Consider the following 23,336-nt stretch of genomic DNA (forward strand, 5'->3'; position numbering starts at 1 on the left):
TAGAGTGTCATTGGAGCAACATCCAACTCTATTATAGAATTACTCTATTTTAGAGGAAAAAATAGAGTAAACCATTGGAGATGGTCTAAGTAGTAATAAAAATGAAATGACAATACATTTATTAAAACCATAGAACGGCACGCAACAAGGTGCTATTTAATATACAAACTACAAATTAATGTGCTCAACGCAAACACACATAAAAATAAGACATCATATTTGGATATATTTAAATAACTAATTTTAAATATATTATATTCTTGATAATTTTAAAATTACTTAAAAATAAACTAAATTATTAAAAAATTAATATACAAATAAAACTAAAGAAATATTTTGTAACATCAAAATAATAAATTAATAAAAAATATATTCTGTTAATAAAATAGATTTTAGATTTTAAAGACTTCTAATTCATGTAATATTACAAAATTCAAAATTTGATTATTACAATTAATATTTTACCATTAGATATATTAAAATAATATTTCTAGATCGATATTCAATTGTCAGTTTTCAACTATTACACGTAAAAAAATATATTATTAAGTACGCTTTTTTTTGAAAAGAGGGTTTTATATTTTAAGTAGGTTATTGGAGTACTTTTTATTTTCGTGAATTTATTCGAGATGGGATTCTGATCTTTTAAACTAAGATAATTTATGTTTTATACATAATTATGTTTTTTACATAACTCTAAAATCTTGGACTTGATTCTTCATATTTTATTAGTTAATTGTGTTACATATAATACAAATACCTACTTCAAACTAAAAATATATTAAAAAAATCAAATTTAAAAATTAGTTATATATAATTTAATACACAAAAATTCACATACAAATAAAAATGATAAATGTACCAAATTTAAATATATTATTCGCGCATAGCGCGGAGAAAAGATCTAGTGATACTAAAAGGGAAATAAGAAGCCCTCTGAACTATGTCACATCATTAAAAATAATCAACGAATAAGAAAACTTTTACTAGCCACGTCAGACTATTGTTTACTCGACACAAACTTTTCACGTGCCAATTACGTGGGCTGATAATATCGAGAACTGACCCATTTTTAAAAGTAAAACATATCTTCTTGCCGGTGACTTACTACCATCGCCTCATGGTCTGTCTCCAATTCCTCGCAGTTACTATTGATTCTGATGCTCCTCAAAGAGCAATAAAGCTTATCACTTTACTGCAGAAATCCAATCGGCCTAAATTTATTTCAATCTCATCATCTCCTCCTCCATAAAATAAATTGATGTATCTTACAATACTAAAAGGGGAATATGAAGCCCTCTGAGCTATGCCACATCATTAAAAATAATCAACGAATAAGAAAGCTTTTAGTGGCCACGTCAGACTATTGTTTACTCGACACAAACTTTTCAAGGGCCAGTTATGTGGGCTGATAATATTGAGAACCGGCCCATTTTTAAAAGTAAAACCTATCTTCTCGCCGGTGACTTACTACCATCGTCTCATGGTCTGCCTCCAACTCCTGGCACTTACAATCGATTCTGATGCTCCTCAAAGAGCCATAAAGCTTATCACTTTACTGCAGAAATTTAATCGGCCTAAATTTATTTCAATCTCAACATCTCCCCCTCCCCATAAAATAAATTGATGAATGTGAACACAAAGGCCAAAATATTGGTGATTGTGAAAGTTTGATAAAGAAGATTAGTTAATTAGTTACATCGTATAGTTCTTGGCCTTTTTTTATCTGCATTAGTTGGTGGAACTCTTTCGTGGAGCTCTTATGGCTTTGGGGAAGATACTGGCATTGGTGGAGTCTTTCCCTGCACAACATGATTAGCGAATCCAAGAACAGTCGTGTCTTCAGCAATCTTTGTGAGCAATTATGTATTTTTGAATCCTTCACATATTTGACATGCTTGTGTTTTGGTTTAGACTTATTGTTTTTCATGAGCCGTTCATATAAGATTTTCACTGGGTTTGTATCTGATTGGATTCAGGCATTGTTGGATTTGGTACTGGTCTAGCAGTGATGATGTGTTCTTGGCTACATTATATTTTTCTTACTGTTGTAAACAGAATTTGACATCTATTGGTGTTTGATCTTGACAGGAAAATCGAAAATGTAGAAATTCAGTTTGCAAAGTACATATATCCTGCTTTTTGATCAGGTAAGTGTTCCCACCTTAAAAAAAAAAAAATTCGATTCCAACAGTTGGGGTTTTATATTGAGTTTGTGATTCATAGATTGCTAATGCAACAAAAGTGAACGGGAAGTAAAAAAGCAAGTAAAAGAACAGGGCCAATGAGAAAATGTGTCTTCATATCATCTTTCTTAGCATGTGCTTTTAGGACAATTCGTTCAACGATCTTGATCACTCTATTATCACTGAAGAAAGCTAAAGCGAGTGAAAAACTATGCATACAAAGGTAAAATAAAATCACAATTTTATATGTTTAATTATATCTATATATATGACAATAATCTGGATTGTAAAAATGATTTAGGGCTAAATATGCATTCAAATATATTTTCACTGATATTCCCTACTGCAGATGAAGATGTCATCCAATTTGGTATCTCTTGCAGTATCTTCAAAAGAAATGACGGCAACTGAGGCTTCCCTCCCAAAACCTCAAACTTTGCTATTGTGACAAGTTCCTCAACTATCATGACTAGCTTGGTAAAACGTTTGCACGTAAGCCTTTTATACAATAATGATATGGTCATGGAACATCCTCACATGAACCCTTGACAGTTCGGTTTAGTAACGAGTTAAAAGACCAAATAATATATCAATCTCATGTGAATGCCAATCTTAGTTGATGTCTCAGGCATATATAATCAAGCTGTTATGACCGTAAAAAATTATAGTTAATATCCTTATTACATATTTTGTCAGCCATAAAGTATGGGTGATGCGATCATGCAAATAGTCACAATTATCATATTTCAAAACCAAGAAAGCAAAGCACAGTCTAAAAGAGAGAGAACACCAACGCAGCTTGCATAATTGGAGAGGATGGATACTACAAGAATAAATGCAGATCCACTAAGAGACTACCATGTCTACTCTGTTTTTTTTTCATGCAATTTTAATCAAGAACTGTTAAGATAAACATAATTTTCAACTTGAAGAGTGACAGAGAGGTTGAGACATAATTTTCATTACTAGAAGAAGAAAGCATATACCGACCGAGCTATTCACATTAACAAGAGTTTGTTTTTAAGATTTTTTTTAGAACATAGTTTGTTTTTAAGATAATATTGGTTTTTTTAACATGCTTTTGCATACTCATTGCATAATTATATACACTTGCAAGGCATCGCCAGTCCTATATTATACTCTAAATTTTATGTAGTGTTTCCAAATCTACAGAGTGATAGTCCGGTTTATATGATTTAAAGACTAATTTTTGGGTGGTGTTTTTAAAAAAAAGGATTAGTTTGGTTTGTGTTTTATTTTTATTTATAATGTGTTTCCCTAAGCTGGTTTTTAGAAAAATAGCATTTTTGTTGTTTGATATTTTTATTCAGTTTATTCTTTATCATAAAATAGTTTGATTTTGTAAAAATAACTGATTTAAATCATCTATTTTAATCAGAAACCATGTAAAGTTCATTTCTCTTAATTCCATTGATATTTGATCGAAAAAAATTTCTTAACCTTTAGCTAGAAAAAATTAGTTTTTAGTCTTCTTGATAAAAAAATTTTGGTTAGTGTATCAAATCAATATTGTATAGTCGTAAATTAATTATACAAATGGAATTATTTATCATTTGAAATAAACAATGCAAAAGCCTGTATGTATGTCAGTTTGTATTTTTTGTAGAGAGAGCAGAAATTGAAAATGTAAAATCAATAATTCTAAATACATAAAAAAGTTTTAAATTAAATGTAGATTTAAAAATGATTTTATATGAAACAAAAGATTTTAGCTGAAACTTAAAAATATTGACTATTCATCAATTTCCGTTAATTTTAATAATAAATAAACAACAAAGAGTGATGAGTTGATTGGTTGTTTTGTAGTTTTTGTTTTTGTTTTTGTTTTTACTTTAGAAAATAAGCTGTGAATTGTTTTGCTTCGACTCTAATTGTTTTGCTATATATTTATTTTCAAAACACTAAATAAAATCTTAAGAAAAGTTGATTTTGAAAACTAATATATTATTTTTTTTAAAAAAACTTTATACTGTATCTTTAATTTTAAAAGCTAAAATATGATTGTTTTTTAAAAGAAATTTAGAAAAAAATGAATATCTAAAACATTTACCACCATTACCAATCAATCCCTGAATTTATTCATTTCAAATTCGTTGGACAACATAATAAATTAATTTTTGTATTATTACTTATATTTTTGGTAGTCAATTTTGAAATAATATATATACATGCTTTTATAGAAAAAAATAAACAAGCTAAAATTAATTAAAATTATAAGAAGAAATTTTTAGGGGTAGCCTGGACAAAGACCCTAGTATATGTAATATATTGATCATATCAATATGAGAGAACAAAAGACACATGTAGCTCTCATTTTAATTACGTATTCACGCACATAACTCATTAGAAGTGAATAAACTTGCCAACTTGCAGAATATGATTACTAAAACAAGTAGACATGTCGATTAGGACCAAAACTCGTTGTCCGAGTCCGTCCAGCCCCGAGCCCGTCCACTCTTAGAATTATCGAGTTTGGGCTTAGTTTTTTAAGCACAAAAAAAATTGAGCCTTTCGGGCTAAACTCATTTGGGCTTTGGGTATTTTGGGCCTAGGTTCGTTTGGGCTAGGGTCGGCCTGAAAATCCGAAATTTTATATTTTAGCTTAAATATTTTTGTTTTTACAATCAAAACCATTATTAGTATTGACATATTATTTTAATATTTTTATTCAAACTCTAATAAAGCAACTATAAAATTGTTAATGCACTCTATTGTTTGATCATTATAAGTGTCATACTTTAAATTTTATAAATGTACATTCTTCTTTTATATACGACATGTTTTTTTATTTCGAAATGCAAAATATAAAACGTCCGACCATGTTTATCATAAATTTTGTTCTCTTATATATTTAGTTTTAATTTGTATTTGGATATCTAAATCTTATTTAAGTTTGGTTTGTTTATAATATGTTTTTAAAGCATACAAAAAAATGACGACAAGAAAAAAAACATACAAAAAAGTAAAATATTTTGATAAAGAAGAAAAGTTTAAATTCACTTTATATATATTTTTTTTAAAAAAAAATCAAACTATTTTTTAATAAAAATTCACATGTATTAAAACGATGAAAATGACAATGACAAATTATTTTTCGAAAAATCCAAAAAAATCCGAAAAGCTGTATAGCCCTATAAGGACCGGATTTTTAATTCTAGGCCCAAAATATTTCCGGACCGGACCGGAATTGGCTCAAATATTTAAGGGCTTAGCGGGTCTGGACCGGGCCGGGCCAACCCGAACTAACACCCCTAAAAACAAGTAAGTCGTATTATTAAAAAAAAGTACGTCTACTACGTTTTTAAGTACTTCTTAAGTTACAGTTATAGTTTATATCCTCGTTTATCATCTGACGAAGAAGTGTAATTTAATTTAGTCATTTCTATAAAGATACTTGTAAGATAAACAAAGACATGAAAATTCTTTAACAAAAAAAAGATAAACAAAGACCCCGTATTGGGATCGGCTACTCTATAATTTCTACACACATATTAAATGTGCATGTGTAGACACGTCGTCTGACACGGATGGAAAAGTGTGCGCGTCTACATTACTACTCCCTCTGGATTTAAATATAAGATGTTTAAGTTTTTACACACATATTAAGAAACAATAAATACAATATTTTAGTTGTTACTTTTTGATTATATCAATAAAGTTTCACCACTCATAATTTTACTTTTTAATTTATGTTTAAATTTTAAAAATAAATGCATTAATTATATCTCAAAACATCATATATTTGTATACAAGATAAAAAAATAGAACATCTTACATTCGTATCCGGAGGGAGTAATTTATAAGATTAGTCTGAAGAAAATAAGACTACTAGAGTATAATAGTATTTCCTCCGTTCCCAAAAGTAATACTCCGTTCTTGAAAATAAGATGTTTTAAGATTTTTATTTGTTCCACAAAGATAGATTTTCTATATGTTTAAGTTACTTTTTATACTTTTAAAAAACATTAAATAAAAATATTTGAATTGATTAAATTTGATTGGTGAAAAGTTATTGGAAAGTGTATAATAAAATAAAATAGAAATTAAATTATAAACATTTATTGAATTCTTAATAAGCATAAAAACTTTAGAAAATCTTACTTTTGGGAATAATATTTATGTACTCGGAGCTAATTGGTAAGCGTTCGAGAAGGACATGATACAATAGAAAGCTACATAAATGTAAACTTTATTTTAAAACAGAAAACTTTTAGACAACTTTTATTTAAAATAAATAAACACATAATAGTAATAAATGTAAATAATAATCATTTTTATTTGTCAACTTTTTTTTGTCAACTGTAAATAATAATCATTAAAAGCCACTGTACTACTTATTTCAATTATTTGAGTTTGATTTCAACGGTTATATTTTCTACAGAAGATAAATATAGTGAGCAAAAAAATTGTGCACTGTCGATAAAAGGTACAGTTTTATTGACAGTCCTTTTACTGTCAGTGATAAATTAATGTTCTAATCACATAAAACCCACTGTAATATTTATGTTTCACACACTCACAGATGACAGATACACATTATATATATATATATATGTAGATAAGAAGATGACAATATTAAAAGCTTTATCTGAAAGCATTGTCTATATGTGAAACGATCTGCAAATTTCCATTGTCTCTTTCATTCTCACGTCTCTCTCCATCTTTCTCATTTCGCTTATTTATTTTGCAGAAAAAGTAATTTAATTGTATATTATTATTAAAAAACAAAAAAAAATATCTCACTAAGAAAAATGTCTGACGATATATAAAAACTAAAAAGAGATCTATTTTAATTGGTCTTTTGACTAATAATTTTTTATTCTCCCATATTTCCAATTTATAAAAGTTTATTCACTCATGACTCATTCACTCAATCTTCTTCCTCTTCCCCCTTTCCTCCATAACTAATATAAAGCCTCTTTAATGACGAAAGGACCCATCTCCAAGAACAAACAGTAATCCTCTTTATTGTCCACAATTAAAGATTAAAGATCCTCTTTTTATTAGATGGGTTGATGAAGAGACAAGGGTCCCTTTAGTTATCGCTGAAGATCTTCAACCTCAATCATGTTGGGCAATCTTTTTCTTTTGTATGTAGAAACAAAAGTTTGCGGTTTTTAACTTTCTAAAAAAAAGTTTATCAGTCCATGACAAAGCTCAGTGCTTGATTGGCTCCACTGTCTCTGTAAAGAAAAAGTTTGCATTTTTTTCTGTCCCATTTATTCTCAGTGGTAAGCAAATCTCTGACTCTGATATACATGTAAATACTACATTATTAGACTTAAGGAAGTTATTTTTTAACTGAGAACTTTTTTTTTTACTGAAAATCTCACTTTAGGACACAGTTATGTATCCAGAAGAAGCAAATTTTCAGACACAACTAGAAGAATTCTCTGTTTTTTTTTCAGGTTTATTTGATAATCAATGGAGAAAAGGAGATCACCAAGAAGCAGCAAGAGTCCTGGAACTGCAACTTTCCCTAAAAGCCCTCTTGTCTACGAGAGTTATAAGTCTGGTTGTGGTTGGAAACTGATCAACTTCTTTGATTTCAGACATGTTAAATCTGGTAATAAGAAACTGAGTTCAGCATTTCGCTTATTTATTTTGCAGAAAAAGTAATTTAATTGTATATTATTATTAAAAAACAAAAAAAAATATCTCACTAAGAAAAATGTCTGACGATATATAAAAACTAAAAAGAGATCTATTTTAATTGGTCTTTTGACTAATAATTTTTTATTCTCCCATATTTCCAATTTATAAAAGTTTATTCACTCATGACTCATTCACTCAATCTTCTTCCTCTTCCCCCTTTCCTCCATAACTAATATAAAGCCTCTTTAATGACGAAAGGACCCATCTCCAAGAACAAACAGTAATCCTCTTTATTGTCCACAATTAAAGATTAAAGATCCTCTTTTTATTAGATGGGTTGATGAAGAGACAAGGGTCCCTTTAGTTATCGCTGAAGATCTTCAACCTCAATCATGTTGGGCAATCTTTTTCTTTTGTATGTAGAAACAAAAGTTTGCGGTTTTTAACTTTCTAAAAAAAAGTTTATCAGTCCATGACAAAGCTCAGTGCTTGATTGGCTCCACTGTCTCTGTAAAGAAAAAGTTTGCATTTTTTTCTGTCCCATTTATTCTCAGTGGTAAGCAAATCTCTGACTCTGATATACATGTAAATACTACATTATTAGACTTAAGGAAGTTATTTTTTAACTGAGAACTTTTTTTTTTACTGAAAATCTCACTTTAGGACACAGTTATGTATCCAGAAGAAGCAAATTTTCAGACACAACTAGAAGAATTCTCTGTTTTTTTTTCAGGTTTATTTGATAATCAATGGAGAAAAGGAGATCACCAAGAAGCAGCAAGAGTCCTGGAACTGCAACTTTCCCTAAAAGCCCTCTTGTCTACGAGAGTTATAAGTCTGGTTGTGGTTGGAAACTGATCAACTTCTTTGATTTCAGACATGTTAAATCTGGTAATAAGAAACTGAGTTCAGACAAGAAACCCATCAGAGATTCTGCAGGTTAGTAGTACCAGTAGTGTGTTTCTTGGATCACCTATTGTCCTTTTTTTTTTTTTTAAACACGATCACCTATTGTTCTTCTTTATCTTTCTGCAGGTAATGTTTACACTAAAAGCCAACTTGATCTGCTCAACAGACTTCATGATAAATGTCAGTGTCATGATGTAAGTTATTAAAATTTGTTAGTTCTTGAGTTAGCTTTTTGTACTTATAAATGAATCTCTTGATTTGTTCAGCGGATTGTGGAAGGAGAGAGTTCATATAAGCCTAAAACAAGGAGAAGATCTTTAAGTTCTGAAACAGAAGATGAGAGCTATGAACCAAAACCTGTCCAGGGTTTACTAGAGAGAGAGATAAAGAGGATCAAGAATCTAAGGGAGGCCACTTCTTTGAGTGGAGTTGAGAAGACAAATGATAAGGCTAAGCAAATGGATTTGAAGAATGGGAGAGATTGTAAGAAGAGCTCAGAGATTAACCTTCAAGTTCGTGTGAATGAAACGTTGATCTGTTCCAAGGCAGAGGAGAAAGGAAAACACCGGTCTAATCAGTTCATGGAAGCATTAGATATCCTAAGTTCTAACAAAGAATTGTTCATTACACTCTTACAAGATCCCAATTCTATCTCAGCCAAGAAAGGTCAAGACTTGGAGAGACCTCAGGTGAAGGAACTGCGTGATAAATCTTTTTCAGTGGCTGACGATTTGGATAACATTGTTCTCTTGAAGCCCAGATTATCAAGCTCGGTGAGATTCAAACATCTAGCCAAGAAGGTGAAGCTTGTTGTTGGATCTAACAAAGACAGTAACCACACAGAAACTACACCAGAATGTAGCGGCAAAGCTAGAGAAACTGAAGCTTTTGCTGTAAGAAAAAGTGATGATTCTACCAGTACAGTTGGCTATAGAAGCCCGGAGTCACCGGTGTTTAGACGCAAGAAACGGGTTGAGTCTGATGTCTTCAAGCTAAGCCTTGAGAAGGATGTTTTGCCAAGAAGATTCTTGGTGGAAAGGCAACAGGAGAGATCAAATTCTTCACCGGTTTATGAAGTTCCCAAGGCATTGAGTAGCTTGGAGACAAAACTCAAAGAGATAAGACAGAAGCTGGAGAAGAGAAGAGAGAGCTTCAAGCTGTGGTCCTTGGACAAGGACTTGGAGGTTTTTGATCCAAATCCTCCCAACTCCAACGACAATTGTACAAGTCTAGTGATGATCCATTTGGAAGAAGAAACAGTAGAAGAGAAGATTGGATTAGTATCGTTTGATGATCTTCTTCTAGAGAAAGACTCTGTTCTCAAGTTTGTGAAGAAAGTTCTTGAAGCTTCAAAACTGAACTGGACTAACCTCATGGCGAGATGCAACGAAGAGACATCACTGCTCGACGAGTTCTCACACGGCAATCACAACAACGGTCAGCTTCTTCTTGTTCTTGATTACACAGACGAGATTCTCCGCGAGATTAACCGTCAAGACATAATCAGGTTTTGGCCTTTCTTACCATCTTCCCTTAGAGAAGAAGACCTGATTCAGGAGACGCTGAGACGTTTTGACTGGAGTTCACTCAGCTGTGACACTCCAACAAGTACATTGGATCAGATCATTGAGACTGATGTGGTAAAGCCATCATGTCTTTGGTCGGGTTTTCGTGATGAAAATGAAGGTGTTGTCTCTGATGTAGCTGAAACTATTCTGCAGCGGTTGGTGCTTGACATCTCCCATGAGCTAAGAACAATGCAGGATATGTAGATTAATCTGAAATTTGTACGGACTATTCAACATTTTTTTGGTATGTATAAAAAGAAATTTCAATCTATACTATTAAAAAGGAAGCAGTCTTTAAAAATCTACTTATAAAAAGTTGTTGGACCCTTTTATTAGAATGCTATATTTTATATCACCTTAATTAATCAGCTCCACGTAATACGTTTAATATTTGTGACAAACTAAAAGATTCTGTGACCAGATTTTGTGCTTATTAACAGAAAATAATTATAGTAGCATTTATTTTCAAATACCAGAAAGATAGTGTTTAGATATAGTTTCTATTGTCAGCTATGATGATTATTTATCCGACCCACGTAAAGGCTGATTTACAACATTTATTAGCATATTATATAAACCAAATTTTTTTATACACATAATGTAAAACTTTTATGTAAAACATAATGTATAGAACATGACAATACTTTAATTTTTTTTAATTATATTCAAAATTTTATGCGTATACACAAAATATGTTTCTAAAATCTAACATTTTATTTGAAATCTGAAACATTAACCGAAAACCGAACCTGAAACACAAAAAAATAATCGTGATACCGAAGACATATTCGAAACAGAAAAATATATTTAATATACACAAAACATTTTAGATATTTAGAGCACCGGTTCAGATCTCTGTAGAATCCAAACCTAAACCGACACTGCGGGTCCGAAATATACCCGATAGATACTTTGTCGTATACTTGGATCTGAACCGAACATGTATATTCGGATCAGTTTTTATTCCAACCAGACAAAATGTTTGGACCTATGAGAGAGTTACATAACAATATACATACAAAATTTCAAATAAATTAATTCATAAATCATATAATTTTATAAAATTATATGCTTTGATATAATTCAATATTGTAACATAATAACATACAACAATCATTAACATTATTAAACTTTTTATTGTAAAAAAACCCGCGTTTTTGAAGCGCGGGTCAAGATCTAGTTGAAGTTTAAAGTCTCTGACTCACTGAAAAGTTTTGACTTTGACCAATCCGAGATTGTGAGTAGACACGAGCATCTAGTTTACTGAGAGGTTGATCGTTGGTGTTTTTCGAACAGTTTTTAGTTTTTGTTTTTCTAAAAACTATTTTTTATCCGCAAGATTTAAAACAATGGATTCCCAAAAAAATAGGACAACCAAACTTTGTGTTAACTACCTATTTCTAAGTAAAAACCAAAAACCATGTTTTGTTGGTTTTTTAACAAATGTATGTGGGTTTTGTTTACTTTTTTTATTTCTTTTTAAAATATTTTTATATTTATGTATTGATATAAGAAAAGATTAATAAGAAAATATTAAAGTGACAGCATAGTAATTATTACAAATCACTTAAGTTGAATAAAATATTTTGCATCTAAAATCTAATACAAAATATATAAGATTCTTACACAAAGGAATAAAATTAACATAATTATTATATTTTTTTATTTTAAAATAAACCAATCTAAAAACCAAAAACCAAAAATCAAAATCTAAAAACTATGTAAACAATCATCATTTAAAATAGAAGTACAAATGTAAATTAACCCTTAAATTAACTATTTAATTACATCTAATGCCACTGATAATTTATCCAATCATATCTCTCGGCATTTATTTTTGTTACTTTCCTTTAATGCAAAAATTAATATACCTAAATCGATTTATTCCAAAGCATGTCTAATAAATTGAATTCTATTGTTACATTTATCATCGAACCATGTCAATCATGTGTTAACAAAACACACACTAAAGTAATCAATTATACATCCTAATTTAGTAGTACATTAATATCATGGTTCTAAAACGCGGCCGCACAGGCGATTACTCGGCCGGAAAAGCGCTCGGCGGTGGTGAATCGTCGCGATTTCAACGTAGGCGGCCATTAAATCGGAGTCACTAATATTATTCACATTTTTTCGTTTAAAAGCTTGAAATCGGATCATCATCATTTAAAATAGAAGTACAAATGTAAATTAACCCTTAAATTAACTATTTAATTACATCTAATGCCACTGATAATTTATCCAATCATATCTCTCGGCATTTATTTTTGTTACTTTCCTTTAATGCAAAAATTAATATACCTAAATCGATTTATTCCAAAGCATGTCTAATAAATTGAATCCTATTGTTACATTTATCATTGAACCATGTCAATCATGTGTTAACAAAACACACACTAAAGTAATCAATTATACATCCTAATTTAGTAGTACATTAATATCATGGTTCTAAAACGCGGCCGCACAGGCGATTACTCGGCCGGAAAAGCGCTCGGCGGTGGTGAATCGTCGCGATTTCAACGTAGGCGGCCATTAAATCGGAGTCACTAATATTATTCACATTTTTTCGTTTAAAAGCTTGAAATCGGATCATCATCATTTAAAATAGAAGTACAAATGTAAATTAACCCTTAAATTAACTATTTAATTACATCTAATGCCACTGATAATTTATCCAATCATATCTCTCGGCATTTATTTTTGTTACTTTCCTTTAATGCAAAAATTAATATACCTAAATCGATTTATTCCAAAGCATGTCTAATAAATTGAATCCTATTGTTACATTTATAAAAAGCAAAACATGCTTCCTAGTCATCGAACTCCTCACCTTGCCAACACAAACATGGAAAATTTCCACTAGGCTACGTCAACAATTGATGTTTTTCACGTAAATAAGTTAATAATATATACACTTATTATAAAATTGAAAACAGTGTTCAAAACTAATCCCCACGTATATCCCGCTTATTCCTCGATTTTTTGGTAACTCGCTAGGCCCGTGATGGCCGTCCGACTAGCGCCTAGCGTAGTTCCGAACATGGATTAATATTAATCAACCTCCACTATCTCGAGGCAATCATTATTAATTAATAGTGGTTTACTAACCGTTTCAATATATATTATTAAATTAACGACCATATAACTTTATAAAAATGTTTAATAAGCTATAGTTTTACTATTTTCAAAATATATGTACTAAATATAAGAATTGATTGTTCAATAACCAATTTTTGATTCTGGTATATTCATATTGATGAAATGTAAATATTGGAATACATATCATAACATAAGTATATTAAAAAGATATTATAAAGTTTCAACATAACTTTTTACAATAATACGCCATAATATATATTTATTAATTAACAAATTTATATATGTATCAATAGTATTCTTAAAATCTAGCATTCAAACAAGCCAAATCTTGCCTCAAATACATTCAAACAAACCAAAATTTCCTAATTTCATAAATTTATAAAATGTTGTGTAGCAAATAACAAAAAAAAATCTGAATATTCTGATGATAATACACCGAATCTGACTATATTAAAATTTTGTTTAGTACCATAGATATTCTATTTAATTCCACATCTTACCAAAATCACATTGTAACAAATTAAGTTGACTAATTAATTTAGTTTCTGAGCTTGCTAATTTGAATTTTAGAAATATCAAATAGCTAAAACCGAACAAAACAAAACAATTTTGTTTCACAAAAACTTATAAAAAAACAATTGGAACCGAACCTAAAATAAATGAATATTTTATATCCAAAATACTATGTATATACATAAAAATATTAGTCATATGTAATTAAAATAATTTTATATCTAAAATTAAGAAGCCAAAAATTCTCAAATTAAATATTTTAATCTAAATTATATGAATCAGATTTAATTTCAACAATTCGATTTGTCTAATATTTTATCGAAACAGCCAAAATATTTTCTTCAAATTTTATAAATAATGGTGTTTTTGTTTTGAAAATATACAAAATTAAGTATATTTTTAATCTATGTGCATAAACCTAAAACGACAACTAAAATAAAGAATATTATCCGAAAAAAATCTAAACTGAATTGAACCACCAATTTTTTTTTGGTGTATTAACAGTTTTCTAATGAAAACTTAGAAAAAAAAGGAACCAAAACTGGAATTTTCTTTGATAAATATTTAGGAGGGTGTATTGAATTGAGAATTTGAGAATGTTTGGAGGGATTTTTGTTATGGTAAGATTTGGGAAGACTTTGAGTAAATGTAGGTGATTCTGGTGAAATTTTAATAAGAAAAAGAAAACCTTATTGACGATTTGGTAAGAATTATTCTTAGATTTCAGAATAGTTTATATGATTTGGGATTGTTTTTTTTGTCAAAGGTTTCTTTCATTCATAACTTAAAATAGAGTAATAGAGAAACATAGTCTGAGAAACACACACATAGCATAAGCAACAACCATACATACTACTGTGCACCGATAAAAGTTAAATGATAAAGGAGTGAAGTGAGTGGCAAGGTTTGTGATGTAATGGAGACAACCTGCAATCCCATTCAAATCCATCCCTGAGTGCAGGGAATAAGACATTAGAGTCTGAAATTACTTGAAGCTTCAAGAGTTCCAGCACACGATGCTGAAAGAAGGGCTTCCTGCAGCGCCAAAGCTTCGACTGCAAAGGTTGAGACCACATATGCTTTACTAAAAGAGCCTTGAGAGTCATGGGCTTCATCCATACCATGGATATATTAGAATATGAAACAATAGAAACCATCCAAAACCTCCATTTTTAAAAGCATCAATCCCTGAAAACCATAGAAACCACAAACCAGAGCCAACAAGATAAATCAGTGTAACATCCTCATACTGAGGTAAAGTCAGATCCTCATACTGAGGTAAAGTAAGAGAATCTGTAACATCCTCAACCAGAGGTAAGAAAAGATTCGGGCAATATCCTCATTCAGAGGTAAATGATTCAACTTGACACAACTAATACCTAAAACAAGGTATGACTTGTTCCAAGAATAAACAGAGAAGATACCTTCTGAAAGCTTGACGACGAGAAGAGAGGTTCTTGCAAAGAGAAACCATGGCTCGATCTGGAAAGTGGGACTGGACTGAAATCTACACCGGGTAGTAGAAACTTGCACTCCAAATGATACAAAACAGACCCGGTTAAACCATGCATTGGTCATTGCAAAGAAACTTAGAGGAGAAGCTGCAACAATAGGAACCATATAGCTCTGTCCAGAAGGGAACAAGTACGGTGGATCTTGTGGGTCAGATGAGTCACAAGGGAGGAAGAGGACGAGACTAGCGAATTTTACTGCTCTCTGAATTAGACAAGGTACCGTATAATCAAGGCAACAAGCACATAGTCAGAGAGAATCAGCGAGGAAATGAGACAATATCATGACAACACACCAAGAATAAGATCTGAATTGATGTCTTCGTTCTGAGAAAATCTGTCACTGGGAAGAACAAGTAGTAGTCGTAGACAAAACGGAGGATATGGACAATTAAAGAGCATGAGAATATGAAGATAATAAATCAAAGATTTTTGTAAAAGGTAGAGACAAACTCATATATTTCAACAATGTCTTCTCGATGGATTCCAATGTGAATTTCGTTGAACAAGAGGAAGAAGATAAATGCAGAGATCAAAAAATTCAAAGAATAAGAAGAAGAAAAAGATTGATTTTCTCAAATATTTGTGAAGTTCTTAAAGATAGTGTTTTTTTCTTTCAATTCTCTGAACTCCTCTGAATGCTACGCTAGAGGTGGAATTTCTTCTTCAGTGTTTTTAACCACAAATTGATGTCAACTCTCTCAAAATCTTTTTCATAACTTTTTTTTTTCAAAAAATTGTTTTGAGTTCAATAACACCTGATTTAATATGGGTTGCGTAAATTGTTGACTGAATAACAGAACATTTCAAATGATTTTAATAATTTTACATAAATCTCATGTTCAATAACACATGATTCGAAAAGGTATTTAGAAATGAATAACAGAGGATTTTAATAAAAAATCAAAATCTAGTAAAAGTGGGCACAAAAATTCAAAACATATTTTAATGAGTGACAAAAGCCCTAGTTTGCCTCTGCTGTCTCTTTATAAACCCTACACTCAAAGCCCTCTCCCCCACCACCACCACCACCACCACCATAAACCGTAAACACATCCCCATTTCCTCTCTCATGGAGACTCCCACGATGAAGCCCGACACAGTCCTCATCCTCGACTTCGGCTCCCAATACACCCACCTCATCACCCGCCGCATCCGCTCCCTCAACGTCTTCTCCCTCGTCCTCAGCGGCACCTCCTCCCTCAAACAAATCTCCAGCCACAACCCCCGCGTCGTCATCCTCTCCGGCGGCCCGCACTCCGTCCACGCGCCCGACGCGCCGAGTTTCCCCGAAGGGTTCGTCGAGTGGGCTGAAGGGAATGGTGTTCACGTTTTGGGGATTTGCTACGGGTTGCAGCTGATTGTGCAGAGGCTTGGGGGTGTTGTTGTGGAAGGGGAGAGTAAGGAGTATGGGAAGATGGAGATTGAGGTGAAGGGTGGGGAGAGTGAGATTTTTGGGAAGGGGAGGGTTGGGGAGAAGCAGGTGGTTTGGATGAGTCATGGTGATGAGGCTCTGAAGCTTCCTGATGGGTTTGAGGTTGTGGCTCAGAGTGCTCAGGGTGCTGTTGCTGCTTTGGAGAATCGGGGGAGGAGGATTTATGGGTTGCAGTATCATCCTGAGGTATTAGAATCATTAAAGTTTGAATCTTTAGCTGCTCTTATGTTAATGAACCTCATTAGACTTATGAAGAAACTGAAAAAGTGAAGAGTTTTTAATGATTAGTTAAATGGATGTGATGTGGCTTGTGAAGCATCGGTTAGAGTCTGGCAAATGAAATGGCTTTTATTGGATTTTTAGTTTATGGATGATGAAAGTCTGTATCTTTCACATTTTATTCATATCTTAAAGCCTCTCAAGAGACTTGGGAGCATTTATTAAGACTTTTTGTTGATGATTTTGGTACTTTTTGATTGAGTGTCTGGTCCAGTTCATTAGTGTTGTCGTCTGGTCTCTAATTCTTTGGATTATTGCTAAGGAAGTTCTTTAAATGGTTGCGGTGGAGATTGTTAATTTCTAGCTTTCTGTTGGATTTTGGCAGGTGACGCATTCACCAAAAGGAATGGAGACACTAAAGCACTTCCTCTTTGATGTGTGTGGAGTATCTGCGGACTGGAAGATGGAGGATCTGATGGAAGAAGAGATCAAAGTGATTAACAATACCGTTGCAGCTGATGAACATGTCATCTGCGCTTTGTCAGGAGGTGTGGACTCTACTGTTGCCGCAACTCTTGTTCACAAGGCTATTGGAGATAGGCTTCATTGCATCTTTGTCGACAACGGGCTATTGAGGTCAGATAACAAGCTTGTATTTTTAGTCGTGCTATGCACTTTCAATGCCTTTTTAAATTAATTTGAGAAGGCTCCTTTTTGTAGGTATAAGGAGCAAGAACGTGTGATGGATACATTTGAGAGAGACTTGCATCTACCTGTTACTTGTGTAGACGCATCTGAGCAGTTTCTGAGTCAACTCAAAGGCGTAGTGGATCCAGAGACCAAGAGGAAGATTATCGGAAAGGAGTTTATCAACATTTTTGATCAGTTTGCCCATGAGTTAGAGAAGAAGCATGGGAAGAAACCCGCTTTTCTAGTTCAAGGGACTCTGTACCCTGATGTGATTGAGTCGTGTCCTCCCCCCGGTACTGACAGGACCCATTCACACACCATCAAAAGTCATCATAACGTAGGAGGTCTCCCTAAAGACATGAAACTGAAGCTCATTGAACCACTCAAGCTTCTCTTCAAAGACGAGGTGCGTCTTAACAATCCTTCTTTCCTGCAACTGTAAAGTGTTTTACTACCGTTTGTTTGATCGTTTCTTTGGTGTGTTTGTGCAATAAAGGTCCGTGAGCTTGGAAGAATCTTGAATGTTCCCGTAGGATTCTTGAAGCGTCACCCGTTCCCTGGTCCAGGGCTCGCAGTTAGAGTCTTGGGAGATGTTACTCAAGGAAACGCCCTTGAGGTTCTTCGTCAGGCAAGTTTATTTAAAACCTGAAGCTGGAACGTATATTCTGCAGTTACCCGTTTACCAAACTCATTTTCTTGTTCTTTTTGCGCGATTTATCTCAGGTTGATGAGATCTTCATCCAATCAATCAGAGACGCGGGTCTCTATGATTCGATCTGGCAAGCTTTTGCAGTGTTCTTGCCTGTAAGATCAGTTGGAGTCCAAGGTGACAAGAGAACACATTCTCATGTGGTTGCTCTTCGCGCAGTTACAAGCCAAGATGGAATGACTGCAGATTGGTAAGCTTCTTACTTTTCTTTGTAACCGATTCATATAGAATCCGTTTGGTCTTTGCTACTTGTGTTGATAGGAATACTTGATGTTTTACAGGTTCAATTTTGAGCACAAGTTTCTGGATGATGTCTCCCGGAAAATCTGTAACAGTGTTCAAGGAGTAAACCGTGTGGTTCAAGACATTACATCAAAGCCTCCTTCAACGATCGAATGGGAATAAAAGAATCAGATCAATTTGGGTTGTTTGGTTTATGGATATCCACAATTTTTAGACCATTTTAAAAAAGATTGTCGTGGTCATCATCTAAAATTGATGCTTATGAGCGGAATATAGTTTTGGGCAAATCTCCAAAATAGCACATTTCTAAGTTTATATCATAAAAATAGCATTTAAAGACTAAAATGACCAAAATAGCATCTTTCTAAGTTTATCATTTGAAAATTTTAATTTTTTTATTTTTCAAAATTTGAAATCTTATCTCCAAAATCTCATTTCTCAACTCTAAACCCTAAACTTCAAACCCTAAACCCTAAATCCTAAACTTTAAACCCTAAACTCTAAAATCTAAACCCTAAACTCTAAACCCTAAAGCCTAAACCCTAAATCCTAAACCTCACCCTTTAACTCTAAACCTTAAGTTTGTGACTTTTGATAAAACATTAAGTGCTATTTTTGTGATTTTTGATCTTGAGTGCTAGTTTGGGAACATAAACTTGATTTAGTGTTATTTTTGACCTTTTTTCTATAGTTTTCTCATAATATATTTATTGATCTAAAACTTGCATGAACCAGGTCGTTCAATTAATTAGCCCACGTACTACACAATCAAGCCAAAACGAAAAATCCAGTTCGACCCATCCAATTAGAGGATCAAAACAAATTTTAATGATTGATGTTATATTTTTATCGATTGTTTTTTTACAGTGCTAAACGAAATATTAGCGAAGGCAAGAAAAAATTCTAAAATAGAGGGTGGTGAGAGAGAGGGAGAGTTTAAAGAGAGGAGGATGTTCTCATTGGCTTCTGGCGTCCCCTTTATAGAAAGTACCATCTTTTTTCTCTAGAATTATAAGTTTGTGATGCTGAGATGGATGATGAAGATGTCAATTTAAATACAGATGATGAGCATTTTAAAGAAGATGATTCAGCTTTTGATCTTATGGATTCTGGAAATTGGAGAAAATTTGACCAGAAGTTAAAAGTTTATTTGGGTGAGAAAGGTTCTCTCTCGCCACCATTTGAAGACTATACTTCTCCAAAAGGTAAAAGTGGTAGACACTTTTCTCATAGACATTACAAAAGGATCATGAAGAATGGAGATATGCAGCAGAGGCGTTGGTTAGTTTATTCAACAATATATCTGCTGTTTTTTTGTAGTTGCAAGTTGTTCACTCTGTTACAAGGACACTACTAAACTAGCAAGCATTGAGTTTATGGATTGGAACAATACTGAAGTAAGGGCTGAGCCAACATGAAACTAGTCATGATCACATTATGTGTATGAGCCAGTGGATGGAACTCCAGATGAGGCTGCAAAAGAATCAGACAATTAATAAGTGTGTCCAAGAAGAAAAGAAAAAAGAAAAAAGAACATTGGAGAGAGCTTTTACTCAGATTATTTTCAGTGGTAAAGTATTTGGCTAAGAGTATAGCATTTCAGAGATCTAATGACAAAATTGGTCGAGATAACAGTGGAAATTTTCTGGGGAATATTGAGATGATTGGTGGATTGATCATGTAATGGGGGAGCACATTAGGTGAATTACCAAAGGAGAAACCAATACCATTATCTCAGCTACAAAATTCAGAATGAGTTGTTTGGAATGTGAGTTCTTAAATCAAGTTTATGATCATCAAGAAGATTAAAGAGGCAAAATTATTTTCATTTATTCTTGATTGTACTCCATATATTATCCACAAAGAGCAAATGTCTCTCATTATTTGATGTGTGAAAATATTAGTGAATCCAATTCAGAATGAAGATTTTTTCTTATCTCGAAGTTGAGGATAAATCGGGAAAATGATGTCATTGATTGGTCTAAATTTGGATATTAATGATGTCAGAGGACAAGGTTATGACAATGGATTCAACGTGAAAGGAAAAAAACAAAGTAGTGCAGAAGAGATTGTTGGATATCAATCCAATAGCGTTTTATACACCATGTGGTTGACATAATCTGATTATGGCTGTTTGTGATATTGCTAAATCTTTGGATAAAGTGATCTCTTTCTCTGGGATTATACCACGTTTATACGGTTTTTTTCACCTTCTTCGACTAGGTGGGAGATGTACAGAAAAATGGTGGGAGGTTTTACGCTTAAACCACTATCAGATACGCGTTGGGAAAGTCACTTTGAAAGGGTTAAGGAAATATATTTTGAAGCTCTAGAAATTAGAGATGCCTTGGTAGAAAACAGTGATGATCCGGGAGAGGGGAGTGATGCTGAATGTCTTGCCATAAGTTAAACACAAGGAATTGGAAGGTTTGAGTTTTTGTTTGGTATGATTATGTGGTATGATATTCTATTGTTGTTAGTATTTTCAGGGCCGGCTCAATGTTGTCATGGTCCCTGGGGCAAAAAACAATTTTAATTTCTAAACTATTAGTTTCTTTAAAAAATCTGATAGATATATGTTTTTTTTTTCAAAATACCAGAAGTATTTTTAAAAATAAATCTATGGAAATAAAAAAAATATTTTCATATAAAAAAATTTGGGCCCATTTTCTTATTTTTAATATAAAAATACATGTATTTTTTTTAAAAAAATCGGCCCCTTATCTATTAAGAAATAGGGGGACAATGGATTGAGCCCAGAGCGATCGCACCGCTCACCCCCCTATCTAAGTCGGCCCAGAGTATTTTAAGCAAGATGCTATAGTCTGAAGAATCTCGATCATTCCATTGCTCAACTAAAAGGGGTTGGTTTCTTTTTTTTCCAAAAGTATAGAGAAACATGATTTAGAGAAGCAAAAGCTGAAGCCTCAAAATTGCAATTGCTATGGATACTAAACCCGCGTTTAACAAAAAGAACAGGTGTCTTATTAGAAGGAAAACTCATTTTGATGAAGAGCGAGACAAAGGTGATGTTGTTTGTCAAGTTCTAAGTTTGGAGGATGAATTCAGAATCAATTATTTTATCAAAATGATTAATCAAGCTCTTGTTTCTTTCCAAACAAGGTTAGAACAAATTCTGATATTGATGGGAATCATTTTGTAGACCGAACAAAAACCCAAAAAATGTTCTAACCTTGAAGCTTTTCTTAAGCATGGAGCAAATTCTGATATTGATGGGAATCATTTGTTCATGGAAATCAAAATTTAGAAAAGTTTTGCCAAAAGCTTTCAAGAATAATATAGAAGTACTGGATTATTTGAAGATAATGAAGGATAGCTATGCGAATAAATGGAGTGCTTATAGGATAATGCTCACCATTCATGTTTCAGCCACTTCAGCTAAAATATGTTTTTCTAAGTTAAAGTTGATAAAGTCTTATCTACGATCTACTATGTCACATGAGGGTTGAATAGATAGGCTATTTTATCGATTGAAAAATCTTTGATTCGAAATTTCAATCATGAAGATCTGAGGAATGATTTTGCTGGAAAACCCGCAAGAAGAGTTATTTTTCAGAATCGTTAGAACTATTGTTGTGAGTTTTCAGAATACTATTGTACTATATTTTGAAGATAAATATGTTTAGATTGTTCTTTTTTTTTGTTCTATGATTATTTTTATAGACCTTTTCGAATAGTAAAATTATCTTTATTTTGAATAGGATTCCGAAATTCTCATTTCCGGTTCTGCAACCATCAATACAAAACCTCAACTTCACCAACTGATGGATCATGTTAAAAGCCATCGATATATCATGCCAACAAATCTCATGAAAAAAATGCCACTATTATTTTGTTCAAAATCAAGAAATTGTTTAAAGCAATTTTCAAACGCCTCATTCTGTATTTTTGAATAAATTAACCTCTAACTAGAAAGATTATAATTTGATGCTACCATATGAAATCCAAATACAATCCAATTTCTTGTGCAGGGGCGGACAGAGGCCTGACGGTACGGGGTCATGTGCCCCTACTGGTTTCTAATATTCTTATATAATTTAAATATATTTGGTTACTTGTTCTTAGCTTTTGGTGAATAAAAGGAAAAGGTGCCCCCAACCCTATATGTTTTGGGATTTTTTTGTATTTTGCCTCCAATTAGGGGTGTCAAAATGAGCTAGCTCGCTCAACTAAGCTCAGCTCATAGTGAGTTCGGCTCTTTCATGAGCTAGCTCAGCTCAGCTCATTTATTATACGAGCTTCAATATGTAAACTCGAACTCAGATCATCTAGATCGTGACTTAAATGAGCTAACTCGTGATCTAAATAAAAATAATTATAATAAAATAAAATAGTGATAGAATAACTTCTATAATATTGTTCAAAATTTAAATATTAAATAATCCAAAACATAAATATTAAATATTAAATAAAAACCAACACATGACAAAAATAAAAAAACAACACCTAATATAAATTAAATTAAAGCAAAACCAATGATCCAAATCCCTATCCTTCGTGAGAGTCTTGAGCCAATTCATTTTCAATGTCTTATATGTATGTTTTACATTTTAATTTTAGAAGATAAAAATGATTAATATAGATATTATCTTTTAAGAAGATTTGGTTTGACAT

At 32.3% G+C, this 23,336-nt stretch overlaps 2 protein-coding genes across 4 annotated transcripts; both read left to right on the forward strand.

The window, feature by feature from the left end:
• Window positions 1–7,955: 7,955 nt before the first annotated feature.
• On the forward strand, window positions 7,956–10,548 carry LOC106318967. 3 transcript variants are annotated; one of them, XM_013757145.1, is made up of 4 exons: window positions 7,956–8,197; window positions 8,536–8,741; window positions 8,838–8,905; window positions 8,978–10,548. In XM_013757145.1, the coding sequence occupies exons 2-4, from the start codon at window positions 8,552–8,554 to the stop codon at window positions 10,481–10,483; spliced, it is 1,764 nt and encodes a 587-aa protein (XP_013612599.1). In that variant the 5' UTR covers window positions 7,956–8,197; window positions 8,536–8,551; the 3' UTR covers window positions 10,484–10,548. The 3 variants fall into 3 exon arrangements, with proteins under 3 accessions (XP_013612599.1, XP_013612598.1, XP_013612600.1); XM_013757144.1 differs by having other exon boundaries at window positions 7,957–8,358; XM_013757146.1 differs by lacking the exon at window positions 7,956–8,197 and having other exon boundaries at window positions 8,838–8,891.
• Window positions 10,549–16,389: 5,841 nt separating this feature from the next.
• On the forward strand, window positions 16,390–18,865 carry LOC106319451 (GMP synthase [glutamine-hydrolyzing]). The gene is made up of 6 exons (XM_013757778.1): window positions 16,390–17,026; window positions 17,445–17,695; window positions 17,780–18,155; window positions 18,246–18,377; window positions 18,473–18,648; window positions 18,740–18,865. The coding sequence occupies exons 1-6, from the start codon at window positions 16,478–16,480 to the stop codon at window positions 18,861–18,863; spliced, it is 1,608 nt and encodes a 535-aa protein (XP_013613232.1). The 5' UTR covers window positions 16,390–16,477; the 3' UTR covers window positions 18,864–18,865.
• Window positions 18,866–23,336: the final 4,471 nt, after the last annotated feature.

The sequence above is a fragment of the Brassica oleracea genome, chromosome C9 (assembly GCF_000695525.1).
Source record: "Brassica oleracea var. oleracea cultivar TO1000 chromosome C9, BOL, whole genome shotgun sequence".
NCBI classification, from domain to species: domain Eukaryota; kingdom Viridiplantae; phylum Streptophyta; class Magnoliopsida; order Brassicales; family Brassicaceae; genus Brassica; species Brassica oleracea.